Source organism: Drosophila bipectinata, chromosome 2R, assembly GCF_030179905.1.
Source record: "Drosophila bipectinata strain 14024-0381.07 chromosome 2R, DbipHiC1v2, whole genome shotgun sequence".
Classification (NCBI taxonomy): Eukaryota; Metazoa; Arthropoda; class Insecta; order Diptera; family Drosophilidae; genus Drosophila; species Drosophila bipectinata.
The window spans coordinates 14,709,815-14,720,601 of record NC_091737.1 but is presented as its reverse complement, the minus strand read 5'-3'; the positions used below and the strand labels follow the sequence as shown (position 1 = coordinate 14,720,601).

The window sequence follows — 10,787 nt, the reverse complement described above, 5'->3', positions numbered from 1 at the left end:
AGGGTTCTCTTTTTCGGCGATTACTGCGATTGCACCAAATCCGTGTCCGGCGCTAGAAATGGAATGTAAGGGCCACTCGACGGCGAACAATTGGCTAACTAAGCTAGACGCGGCGTTTAACTAACTCCCGGGCACGACAACACAGAGCAAGACTAATTTTCTAGTTGTTTCCTCTCCACGGCTCTACTGCGTTATGTTCAAAATTTCGACTCAGCTGGTCTCTGTAGGCTCCCAGCTGCCTGGTCTCACTCTTTTCAGTGTAACCAGGCTTGGATATAGATAGTGATACCGTTAAATTAAGCAGCGAAAAATTTACTTTTTTCTGTAATTATGATTTTTAAATATTTAAATTATTTATTAAATATAAATTTTAGAAAAGATTCGCCTTTAAGCAATTGACATTAAATAAAATTAATCAAAATTAAAAAACATATTTATGTATTTAATAAAAGTAGAAAACCCGGTTTTATTTGTAAAATTTTTATTTGAAAAACTTAAACTATTACAGATCCTGAAACTTTCAAAATGGCGCAATATACGTTTTTCGTTTATTAAAAATAGACATATTTATTGGTATTATTATCATTAATTTCAACCGCTGGGCAACTTGCTCACGCTGCTCTGCATGGGGAGCGACTTAACATATCAGTAGACAAAAATTAACAGCAGATATAACGGAAGAAAACATAGAAATCGGAATCAATGTGTCCACAGAGAAGTTAGCATAGAGAAATAAACGTGGCCCGCCTAGCAATGGAGCGCGCCTAATCAATCGGCCGCGCCCGCGACATCACAGATGGATCGGTGACATGGCCAACCAGGGTGTGATCCTCCACAAGATCATCGTCGTCCTGATCAATATTCTCGAGCTGCTTCTGGCGCTTGAGCCGCAACTCGAATACCTTGCTAATGGCATCACGGAAGCAGATAAAGTTGTAGTCGATCACGCCCTGACGGTTAAAGTTCTCCTCTCGCAGGATACAGACCAATGCCAGAAACTTATTCACCTCTCGCAAGTATAGTATCGTGTTGTTGTTCAGCTTTATGAGACTAGAACTGCCGCTGTCGAATGCGGTTTCCTCAGAGCTGTAAAACCCCTTATCAGTTTAACGGAATATTTTAATAAAAAGCATATTTGACTTGCCTATATATGCTGGACAGATCGATGACTACGTCAATCATGTCGCAGCACAGCTCGTAGGTCTGCATATCCACCGGCGAGGAGTCTGTGGCTATGTAAATCTTGGAGACAACATCAAACAAGAAAGCCTTTTCTATACCAGAGTTCTGTGGGGAGTAACTGATTAATTTTATGCTCAAATTAGGAAATACTATTGGAACTTACTGGTATAAAAATGTTTAGGAGGTTCTCAAGCGTGGGCAGCTGGGGAATGAGTTTCTGCACCACTTTGGAGAATGCCTCGAAGATCGAGTGGTCATATATGGAGGTGAGGTGAAAACTCAGGTGGATCTGGTTGAGGCCTGCCTCGCTGAGGTCGTCCGACGTCCTCTGATGAATGTCGCGCTGCGATTCCATTTTAGAGTCGTCGCTGATTCCATCAACCTGTGTGGGAAACCGCCAGATGCACGATTAGTTCAGATAAACAATTCTGGCCCTATGAAACCTACCTTATGGATAAACACTTCAAACTTGATGCGCTGGTTTACCTTGTACGCTTTTATCACTGTATTTTTGAACTTGGTCAGAGCTTCATTATAATCATCCTTCGCATCTATAACAAAAACCAGCGCTCCGCAGCCACCAAAGATCATGTCAGAGTCAAAGGTCGGCTCGATAAAGTCAATCTGACCCGGAAAATCCCATATCTGAAACTGCACAAAGCTGGAATTGTTTATGTCGTCCTTGACGATCTTGCTAGTGGACTCCAGAAAGAGTGTTTCGTTCGGCGACATCTTGTGGAAGACCACCTTTTGGATGGAACTCTTGCCCGATCTGCGCAGTCCCATCAGCAAGATCCTGGGCTTGGTCTCGCTGCTGCCTGTGGCATTCGGCTCCATTTCAAGACCATCCTGGTTGTACGCTCTGTAGCCAAAGTCCTTGGGGAACGTGTCCGCCGGATAGTCATCGTCATCGTAGCTCTACATCGTATAAATGCAAATCAGTTAGCTGCATGGCGCATCATGGGCGGGGACGGAAGCGATATGGCTTCTTTGTTTGCATACCATTGTACTGTTCTTGCTCAGATTTCGCTGGTGTCCAATTATGAATAGTCTACCGGCACGATATAGGCGGGTAGGTGCATAAAACGCACAAATAATGAATAAAGCAGATGGTTAGTTTACTTTTTAGACTTTTGCTGCAGGTTTCCGTGGGTGGGTCATCAGCTGACTATCGATAGCGAACAGCTGGGGCGATTGTTTGCTGCTTGATGCGGTGATGACAACTTAGCTTTTTTTTATAAATTATAATTTTGCGAATGGTATTTAAAACTACTATGATTAGTTGCTAAGAATATTGTTTAATCAATGTCAACTTATGAAACAAAACACGTAAAGATAACCAATTCTATGACTATTGAGCGGCCAATTTAGCGTTCAACTGGCCCAAGTCCACGCCCAGTTCTACGAGTCGCTTCTCCTGCTCTTTAGTATCCAGACCGTGTTCCTTGTTGTATTTGTAGTTGACTGTCAGTTGGACTTCTTCCAGGCCGCTCACATGGTCGTAAAGGTTTCCCTCCAGCCGCTGGTCGATGTCACTCTCCTCCCGCAAGCAGCAGAAGTACAGGAGGAATATGGCCAAGCTGGCCGAGATCACGTAGGGCTGGTACCAAAGCGACTCATCGCTTCCGCCACTTCGCGTATCCTTAGCTCTCCAGGAGGCTGCCTGGCTTCCAAAGAACTGAATCGGCTCGTTGTTGATAACTTCCTCGTCCAACTTTTTGTTTTCCTTTTTCTGTTGTGCAAAAAAGCGTGGCGAAGAGGAGGAAATTCCTGTGGCTGGCACAATTTGCCTGCAATTCATATTTTCTTAATTGTCGTTTCTTTAATATCTTATAGTGTTTGCTTACCTGACGAGCCGAGTTTTTGTCATTAAACGCAGCATTTTTAATGAGAACCTTCCGAAAATTTCATAACAAAATGTACAAACAGCTGTATGAGAAATGCGAGATGAGCGATAAACGTTGCCGGCACTAAGCTATCGAATACTTGTAGTTGTTTTAATCAGAATATTTTGATTTGTGAGAAGTTTAATGTACTTTAATTATGTTGTTAACTATGCGAAAATAGCAACTTCAAATGAAAATTTAATTTTTTTCATCCTTATGGAAACTTAATTTATTCTATTTAAATTTCGTTATTATCGAATTTCGATTACTTAAATAGCTACCACCACTAACCGCTGCTGCACACGTGCGTTTGATTTGTAAACACGCGCTGCATTTGATCATTGATTTTTGAAGATAAAATGGGTGCAACCAAGAATCTGGACTTGATTGGCACCATCGAGGATGATGCAGAGGTTGAGAACCTATCCGAGGACTCCGATGCCGAAGTGGAGGTGAGACAAATCATCTGTTACAAATCAAAACTCATTACCACTTGTTGTTCATCTTTTACATATTTTATTTGCAGTACCAACCCACTAAATTGAGGCATAAAAAAGTCACAGAGTTCGAGAAGGGCTTTGAGTTTGTGTCCTCTGTAAAGGAATACAACCAAGACACATGGGACGATTTGATGAAGTATGTGAAGAGGAAGGCACGCACCAAGACCGATGACAAGATTGCTGCGCGTCTTCAAAAAAGAGGTGGCGCAGAGGTTGTAGCTGCCGAGCAGAGCGACGGAAGCGAAATTGACCTTTCAGAGGATGAACTGAAGCACGACAACTTACGGCTACGTGAAAAGAAACTGTCTAAAAACAAAAAGAAAAAGGCTGCAGAGGAGGACGAGGAGGATGAAGGCGAAAAGATGCAATTTGACGACTCGATTGAAGCCAATGACCAGATTACCTCGTTCTACCAGATGAATCTGTCCCGTCCTCTGATGCGGGCCATCGGCGTGCTCGGTTACATATATCCCACGCCTATCCAGGCATCCACTATTCCAGTGGCCTTATTGGGTCGTGATATTTGTGGCTGTGCTGCAACTGGTACAGGAAAAACTGCTGCTTACATGCTACCCACTCTGGAACGACTTCTTTACCGACCGCTTAACAACAAGGCTATAACCAGAGTCTTGGTTTTGGTGCCCACTCGTGAGCTGGGTGCTCAGGTCTATCAGGTTACCAAGCAACTGTGTCAGTTCACAAGCATCGACGTTGGTCTGGCCATCGGTGGTTTGGATGTAAAGGCCCAGGAGGCGGTACTGCGTCAAAATCCAGATATAGTTATTGCCACTCCCGGTCGTCTAATTGACCACATTAAGAACACTCCGAGCTTTACCCTGGATTCGATTGAGGTAAGTGAATCGTGAGGAATTTCGTTATCCTTCGATTGAAAGTGATGATTCTCCATCCTTGCGCTCCGAGTTCTTTTCTAGAGCAAAGACGAAACTCTTGGTACTTGTCTCTGCGAGGCAGAGGCAAGCTGATTTTAGAAATATAAAAATAAAAATTTCGTGGTATTCCAAAATTTCGAAATGAAGCTATTTACATTTTTAGGTTCTCATCCTTGACGAGGCTGACAGGATGTTGGACGAGTACTTTGCGGAACAGATGAAAGAGATTATCAACTCTTGCTGCAAGACGCGCCAGACTATGCTCTTCTCCGCCACGATGAGCGAGCAAGTCAAAGATCTAGCTGCCGTTTCTTTGGACAAGCCTGTAAAGGTGTTCGTAAACAACAACCAACAGGTGGCTTTCAACCTCCGTCAGGAATTCATTCGTATTCGGGAAGATAAGGAAGGTGATAGGGAGCCCATTTTGGCCAGCTTGATCTGCCGCACGTTCCACGACCACTGCATGGTATTTGTGCAGACCAAAAAACAGGCCCATCGCCTCCACATTCTGTTGGGCCTTCTTGGCGTCCGGGCAGGCGAACTTCATGGAAATCTTACCCAGCAACAGCGCCTTGAATCGCTCAAGAAGTTCAAGGAAGAACAGATCGACGTGCTAATAGCCACCGACGTGGCCGCTCGAGGTCTGGATATCGTTGGCGTCAAGACGGTCATCAATTTTGTAATGCCCATTACAACAGAGCATTACATCCATCGTGTGGGTCGTACAGCTCGTGCCGGACGTGCTGGTATTTCCGTGTCGCTTGCTGGAGAAAAGGAGCGAAAGATAGTCAAGGATATCATAAAGAATGCAGAAAGCACAATCAAGAATCGGATTATACCTCCAGAGATTATTGAAAAGTACCGAAACAAACTAACTGCTTTGGAACCAGAAATTCGTAAGTGCTGTTAAATTAATTTTTAATCAATTAAGTATACTAATTTTTATATTTCAATAGAAAACATTCTTGAAGAAGAACAGGCAGAACGTCAGTTGGCCAAGACCGAGCAGCAGTTGTCCAAAACGGAGCGGAAACTGCTGGGCCAGTCTAACGAGCGACGTGGCTGGTTCCAAACCAAAAAGCAGCGCGAGGATGAGAAGGCACGCTTGGCACTGACGCCGGCAGATGAGGAAAAGCCGGCCGGTGCCAAGGGTAAGGGAAAAGCAGCAGTCAAGCGGAAGAGGCCTGAGTATGGTGGCGATGGCGAAGATGGACCGCCAGTAAAGGAGCTTGAGGCAAAGCGCAACAAAAAGAAGAAAGAGGAGCCGAAAAAGAAAACGCCCGAACAACTGGCCAAAGAGCGGGCAATGAAGGAGATCGAGAAAGTGTCCCTGGTGCGGGCAAAGATGGCCAAGCTGCGCAAACGCCCTGGCAAGCTGGGAGCAGCCACCGAAAATCATAAAGGTAGTGCAGCCAGCAGCCGGCAGCCCAAGCGGCGTGGCCCTCAGTCGGCGTTTACCAATGATCTAACAGACGTTAGTCGCAGTGGTGCCCTACGTCTAAGATCTGAAGCTAATCGTCATAAGAAACTGACTAAGATTGCCGCCAAGAAGAAGGCCAGCAACGTTAAAATAACAAACAAGGCGGGCAAAAACAAGTTCAACAAGGGAAAGAGTTTCGGAGGCCCAAGATTCGCCAAGAAGGATAAAAAGAAATAAATTTTGATGAATAGTTATATGCAATGTTAATTTTTAATTTTGTAAAATAAATAATTTACTCTTCCAAAGTATTTATTTTTTGTAGAGCTTTTAAAAAGGTCGAAAGCGCGCCAATAATTTATCGGCTTAAGCTTGCAGTGCTGTAAGTTTCGCGAAAATCCCTGTTTGACGTTTTTCATCACTGATTACCTCCTGCGCATTTTGTTTTCACAACACAATGTGCTAGAATCTTATCAAATCCTCACAAGAAATCCAACCCTTTTCCAGAAAGATGAGCAACTGCACCTATGGTCCTCCCATGGATTCCGATGATTCGGACAGTAGCTACGATGGCTTTTACTTCTCAGATAAGGTAAACGGTTTTGGTTGTCTTCCCATATCCTTGGCTTTCATTATGATTATTTTACTGTAGATGAACCGCCCAAAACCAGCCCCATATGTGCACCCCGAGCAGAAGCTCTACGATGCAGTTTTGGATGGTGATTTCGAGGCTGTGGTTAGGGAGATAAAAGCTTTGCTATTTCATGTTGACGATAGCCTTAAGGACGGCCCCACCATCTTGATGTACGCTTGTATGAACGGACAATATGAACTAGCCGAGTATCTTGTAGAGAAGTTATCCGCCAATGTCAATAGACATGTAGACTCTGTGATGCCTTTGATGCTGGCATGTGATTGCCAAAAAAAAGACGCTCATTTGGTGGACAAATTGGTGCGTCTACTCCTAAGGAATGGAGCCGTCATCAACGTGTCAGACAAGTACGGCATGACGCCTTTTATGTTCGCCTGCCGGAACGGCTTTACGAGCGTTGTTCGCATGATGATCAAGGAAGTGAGCTTCGACGCCGTAGATAATAAAGGGTGTACACCAATCTTCCACGCCATCGAGCACAACCATATTGAGGTGGTCAAGATTTTGGTGGAAGCTGGCGTCAATGTCACAATAGCCAATAACAAAGGATACACTCCAACTCAGGTAGCTGAATGTCATGGCTACTATGATCTCATACAGCTTTTGCCCCAAGCACCATCTGCGTACCTAGTGCCATCCCATTTCTTGGGCTACAGTACCCTACGAGATCAGATACCGCGCCTTTTCTTAAAAAGCGATTGCCCGGAGTACTTTCAGGAATTGAACTGCATTCTCCAATCAATGGAAGTGCAAAACACGCTGCGGTACTTTGCCGAGGCGAGAATATCATTGGCTGAGTTTCTGGTCATGGATGAGCAATCTCTTAAAGAAATAGGCATTGAATTTCCAATTTACCGAAACAAAATCATGAAGGGCATTCTGGAGTGAGTTATTTTCAAAACATGGTTAAAACTTGCCTTAAAAATGTGTTTTCTTCCAGCTTTCATCTTCATCACTGGTCCAAGAAGTCTATAGCTCGCGTAAAAAAGGATGGCATGGACAAGTACGTTTTCTACTTGGCTTGAACTTAATTTTTAATATTTTTTGTCATTAATTTCTCTTTAGCTTTTATGAGATTCTGATGATTGCCGCTAATCATCTGCAGCAGTTGGTTATCCTTCAGGCTTCTCTGCAATTCGTTTTAAAGAATCAGAAGGCACAAAAACTGGGACAGCCTTCCGAGACGCAGCTAACTATTTTGCAGAGCAACCTCCAAGGCTACAGGGATGTGATCAACGAAATGTCAAGAACTGTTAAATATGTAAGTTTTTACAGACCCCATTTATGATATTTTCTTACACTTTTTTTTTCTCCAAATTTTTAGTTGGGTTCTTTTAGTCCTCACAAAAATCCACTGTACATCGATTTCAACGATATCATCGCCGAACGAAAGCGCAAAAAAGTGCGGAACTACTTCAAGTATACTACTATTTTACTTGGAATCTCTGTTTTCATTTGCCTAAAGTGCAAATGGTTCCAATAGTATTAATTTTACATATCATTGAGGTACACATTCCCAATTTTGGAATATAGCTTCGTTTTTGTAGAGAGCTTTGAATCAAATCGTTTATGTTGGAAAATCTAAAGAGATATTTAGAAATCTCATGTAAAATATACCAGACTTCTCTATGTTTAACTGTTACTAAATTAACTGTTGAATACTTTCAAGTATAATTAAGTTAAAAAGTTCACAAAATATATTAAATAAATCTAAAGACAATATGTAAGGAAAAAACGAATAAACGAGAATACCTGAATCTCATGAGGTTACCTGATGAAGAATATCAAATATAATACTATATATTAAAGAATATTACAAACTATTATCTATATAAAAGTTATAAAAATTGAAACCACTTAGAGAAACATTGTTAACATGTATATTTTCTAAATAAACAAATCGTTTGATTGAATTAAATCTTTTATTTTTTTTTATTACTATTTCTATGGCTAACATCATAATTTCTATCAGACTTTCAGGCTAGTTTTGGGGAATAAACTAAGAGGTTTGTAGGAAGAAAATAAATTTAAATTGTTATGACTTAAAATTTAAATATAGGCCTCCAAGTATGTGACCATATCGACTATCTTATATAAAAAACCCGGCCACACTAAACTATTATTTACCATTGAATTAAGATAAAACCTTCCCGCCATGTCCGACCTGGAGCCTGGGGTCATCCGGAAATTGGATGAAGTGGTGGTCAATCGAATCGCTGCCGGTGAGATTATCCAGCGACCTGCCAACGCACTCAAGGAGCTGCTGGAGAACAGCCTGGACGCACAGTCAAGCCACATTCAAGTCCAGGTCAAAGCGGGAGGCCTGAAACTACTCCAAATCCAGGACAACGGCACTGGCATACGAAAAGAAGATCTTGGCATTGTCTGTGAACGCTTTACCACATCGAAGCTATCGAAGTTTGAGGACCTTACTCATATAGCAACGTTCGGCTTCAGGGGTGAAGCTCTGGCCAGTATCAGCCATGTTGCTCACTTGAGTATCCAAACTAAGACAGCGAAGGAGAGGTGTGGCTATAAGGCCACCTATGCGGATGGCAAGCTCCAAGGGCAGCCGAAACCCTGCGCCGGTAACCAGGGCACTATCATATCCATCGAGGATCTCTTTTACAATATGCCGCAACGTCGCCAGGCCCTGAGGTCGCCGGCAGAAGAGTTCCAGAAGCTATCGGAAGTGTTGGCGAGGTACGCCGTCCATAATCCTCGGGTCGGTTTCACTCTTCGCAAGCAGGGAGAAGCTCAGCCAAGTCTAAGAACTCCAGTCGACAGCTCTCGTTCCGAGAACATTCGAATCATCTATGGCGCAGCAATATCCAAAGAGCTGTTGGAATTCAGCCATCGGGACGAAGTATTTAAGTTCGACGCCGAATGCTTGGTTACCCAAGTCAACTACTCTGCCAAAAAGAGTCAGATGCTTTTGTTCATCAATCATCGGTTAGTAGAATCTACTTGTAAGTGTGTCCATATCCACCACCTTTCGGTTTCTAAAAAATCCATTTTTAGCATTAAAGACCGCCGTTGAGTCCGTATACTCGACATATCTGCCGCGGGGCCAACATCCCTTCATATACATGAGCCTCACCTTGCCAGCCCAAAATGTGGACGTCAATGTACATCCCACGAAACACGAGGTGCACTTCCTCTATCAGGACGAGATTGTGGAGCGGCTAAAAGAGCAGTTGGAAGCCAGGCTCTTGGGAAGCAACTCGACACGAACCTTTTATAAGCAACTTCGCTTACCAGGCGCTCCGGACTTGGATGAAACGCAGCCAGGTGATAAAACACAGCGAATCTATCCCAAGGAACTGGTCCGCACCGATGCTAGCGAACAGAAGCTGGAGAAGTTCTTCACTTCTTTGGTTAAAAGCGACTCTGGGATTTCGTCCACCTCCTCCGAGGGAGCTCCACCATTGCCAGAAGAAAGTTTTCGACAGACAGCAGCACGAAAGTCGCGCGAAGTGCGGTTGAGCAGCGTACTGGACATGCGTCAACGAGTGGAGAGAAATTGCAGTGTCCAGCTTCGGGGCATTCTCAAGAACCTAGTATATGTGGGTTGTGTGGACGAGCGAAGAGCTCTTTTTCAATATGAAACGCATCTGTACCTATGCAACACGCGCGCTTTTGCTGAGGAACTATTCTATCAGCGGCTATTGTACGAATTTCAAAATTGTCCAGAAATAAGCTTGAATCCACCGCTTTCTGTCCAGGAACTAATAATGTTGGCACTGGAGAGCGAGGCAGCTGGTTGGACCCCTGAGGACGGTCCTAAAAAAGAATTAGCTGAAAGCGCCGTGGAAATTCTTCAGCAAAAGGCCCCGATTATGCGCGAATATTTTAGCCTTCGGATTTCTGACGACGGACTTTTGGAATCGCTGCCTACTTTGGTACCGCAACACCAACCCAATGTGGCCCATCTGCCAGTCTATTTGCTACGTTTGGCCACCGAAGTAGACTGGGAAGAAGAGGTTCGCTGCTTTAAGACTTTTTGCCGGGAAACAGCTCGGTTTTACTCGCAGATGGAGTGTCAAAGTGGCTCAATGTCGGGACATCCGAGGTGGATCATGGAACATGTTCTTTTTCCAGCCTTTAAAAAATATCTGCTGCCACCTCCGCGCCTTAAGGAACAAATCTACGAGTTAACCAACTTGCCCACACTTTATAAAGTATTTGAAAGATGTTAATAGGGCTTGCATTTTATTTTTTTGTTTTCTAAAAACTAAATACTACATAATATTTAAAGCT

At 43.5% G+C, this 10,787-nt stretch overlaps 5 protein-coding genes across 5 annotated transcripts; 3 read left to right on the top strand and 2 right to left on the bottom strand.

Annotated features, from left to right (window-relative positions):
* Window positions 1–536: 536 nt before the first annotated feature.
* RagC-D (Ras-related GTP binding C/D) lies at window positions 537–2,356 on the bottom strand. The gene is made up of 5 exons (XM_017232292.3): window positions 2,185–2,356; window positions 1,630–2,100; window positions 1,346–1,564; window positions 1,145–1,287; window positions 537–1,086 (listed from the first exon to the last, which is right to left on the bottom strand). Exons 1-5 carry the CDS (start codon window positions 2,185–2,187, stop codon window positions 765–767), a joined length of 1,158 nt encoding a protein of 385 aa, XP_017087781.1. The 5' UTR covers window positions 2,188–2,356; the 3' UTR covers window positions 537–764.
* A 104-nt stretch (window positions 2,357–2,460) lies between these two features.
* Window positions 2,461–3,184, bottom strand: LOC108119214 (uncharacterized). The gene is made up of 2 exons (XM_017232293.3): window positions 3,030–3,184; window positions 2,461–2,972 (listed from the first exon to the last, which is right to left on the bottom strand). Exons 1-2 carry the CDS (start codon window positions 3,062–3,064, stop codon window positions 2,534–2,536), a joined length of 474 nt encoding a protein of 157 aa, XP_017087782.2. The 5' UTR covers window positions 3,065–3,184; the 3' UTR covers window positions 2,461–2,533.
* Window positions 3,185–3,342: 158 nt separating this feature from the next.
* Window positions 3,343–6,186, top strand: Rs1 (Dead-box helicase Rs1). Its single transcript, XM_017232291.3, has 4 exons — window positions 3,343–3,520; window positions 3,595–4,419; window positions 4,622–5,354; window positions 5,415–6,186. The coding sequence occupies exons 1-4, from the start codon at window positions 3,428–3,430 to the stop codon at window positions 6,113–6,115; spliced, it is 2,352 nt and encodes a 783-aa protein (XP_017087780.2). The 5' UTR covers window positions 3,343–3,427; the 3' UTR covers window positions 6,116–6,186.
* A 115-nt stretch (window positions 6,187–6,301) lies between these two features.
* Window positions 6,302–8,445, top strand: Gasz (ankyrin repeat, SAM and basic leucine zipper domain-containing protein 1). Its single transcript, XM_017232227.3, has 5 exons — window positions 6,302–6,467; window positions 6,528–7,411; window positions 7,468–7,530; window positions 7,593–7,788; window positions 7,852–8,445. The coding sequence occupies exons 1-5, from the start codon at window positions 6,387–6,389 to the stop codon at window positions 8,008–8,010; spliced, it is 1,383 nt and encodes a 460-aa protein (XP_017087716.2). The 5' UTR covers window positions 6,302–6,386; the 3' UTR covers window positions 8,011–8,445.
* A 184-nt stretch (window positions 8,446–8,629) lies between these two features.
* Mlh1 (DNA mismatch repair ATPase Mlh1) lies at window positions 8,630–10,754 on the top strand. Its single transcript, XM_017232299.3, has 2 exons — window positions 8,630–9,496; window positions 9,549–10,754. The coding sequence occupies exons 1-2, from the start codon at window positions 8,683–8,685 to the stop codon at window positions 10,724–10,726; spliced, it is 1,992 nt and encodes a 663-aa protein (XP_017087788.2). The 5' UTR covers window positions 8,630–8,682; the 3' UTR covers window positions 10,727–10,754.
* The last annotated feature ends 33 nt before the right edge of the window (window positions 10,755–10,787 follow it).

Bases quoted from the DNA above. Each gene is read 5' to 3' on its own strand.
- LOC108119214 (XM_017232293.3), bottom strand. From the start codon at position 3,064: ATGCTGCGTTTAATGACAAAAACTCGGCTCGTCAG. The intron at 2,973-3,029 runs GTAAGCAAACAC...TATGAATTGCAG, and splicing joins ACAAAAACTCGGCTCGTCAG to GCAAATTGTGCCAGCCACAG.
- Mlh1 (XM_017232299.3), top strand. From the start codon at position 8,683: ATGTCCGACCTGGAGCCTGGGGTCATCCGGAAATTGGATGAAGTGGTG. The intron at 9,497-9,548 runs GTAAGTGTGTCC...ATCCATTTTTAG, and splicing joins TCGGTTAGTAGAATCTACTT to CATTAAAGACCGCCGTTGAG.
- RagC-D (XM_017232292.3), bottom strand. The intron at 1,565-1,629 runs GTAGGTTTCATA...TTTCCCACACAG, and splicing joins TTGAAGTGTTTATCCATAAG to GTTGATGGAATCAGCGACGA. The intron at 1,087-1,144 runs GCAAGTCAAATA...GGGGTTTTACAG, and splicing joins GATCTGTCCAGCATATATAG to CTCTGAGGAAACCGCATTCG.
- Gasz (XM_017232227.3), top strand. From the start codon at position 6,387: ATGAGCAACTGCACCTATGGTCCTCCCATGGATTCCGATGATTCGGAC. The intron at 6,468-6,527 runs GTAAACGGTTTT...ATTTTACTGTAG, and splicing joins GCTTTTACTTCTCAGATAAG to ATGAACCGCCCAAAACCAGC. The intron at 7,412-7,467 runs GTGAGTTATTTT...GTTTTCTTCCAG, and splicing joins ATCATGAAGGGCATTCTGGA to CTTTCATCTTCATCACTGGT.
- Rs1 (XM_017232291.3), top strand. From the start codon at position 3,428: ATGGGTGCAACCAAGAATCTGGACTTGATTGGCACCATCGAGGATGAT. The intron at 3,521-3,594 runs GTGAGACAAATC...TTTTATTTGCAG, and splicing joins ACTCCGATGCCGAAGTGGAG to TACCAACCCACTAAATTGAG. The intron at 4,420-4,621 runs GTAAGTGAATCG...TTACATTTTTAG, and splicing joins TTACCCTGGATTCGATTGAG to GTTCTCATCCTTGACGAGGC.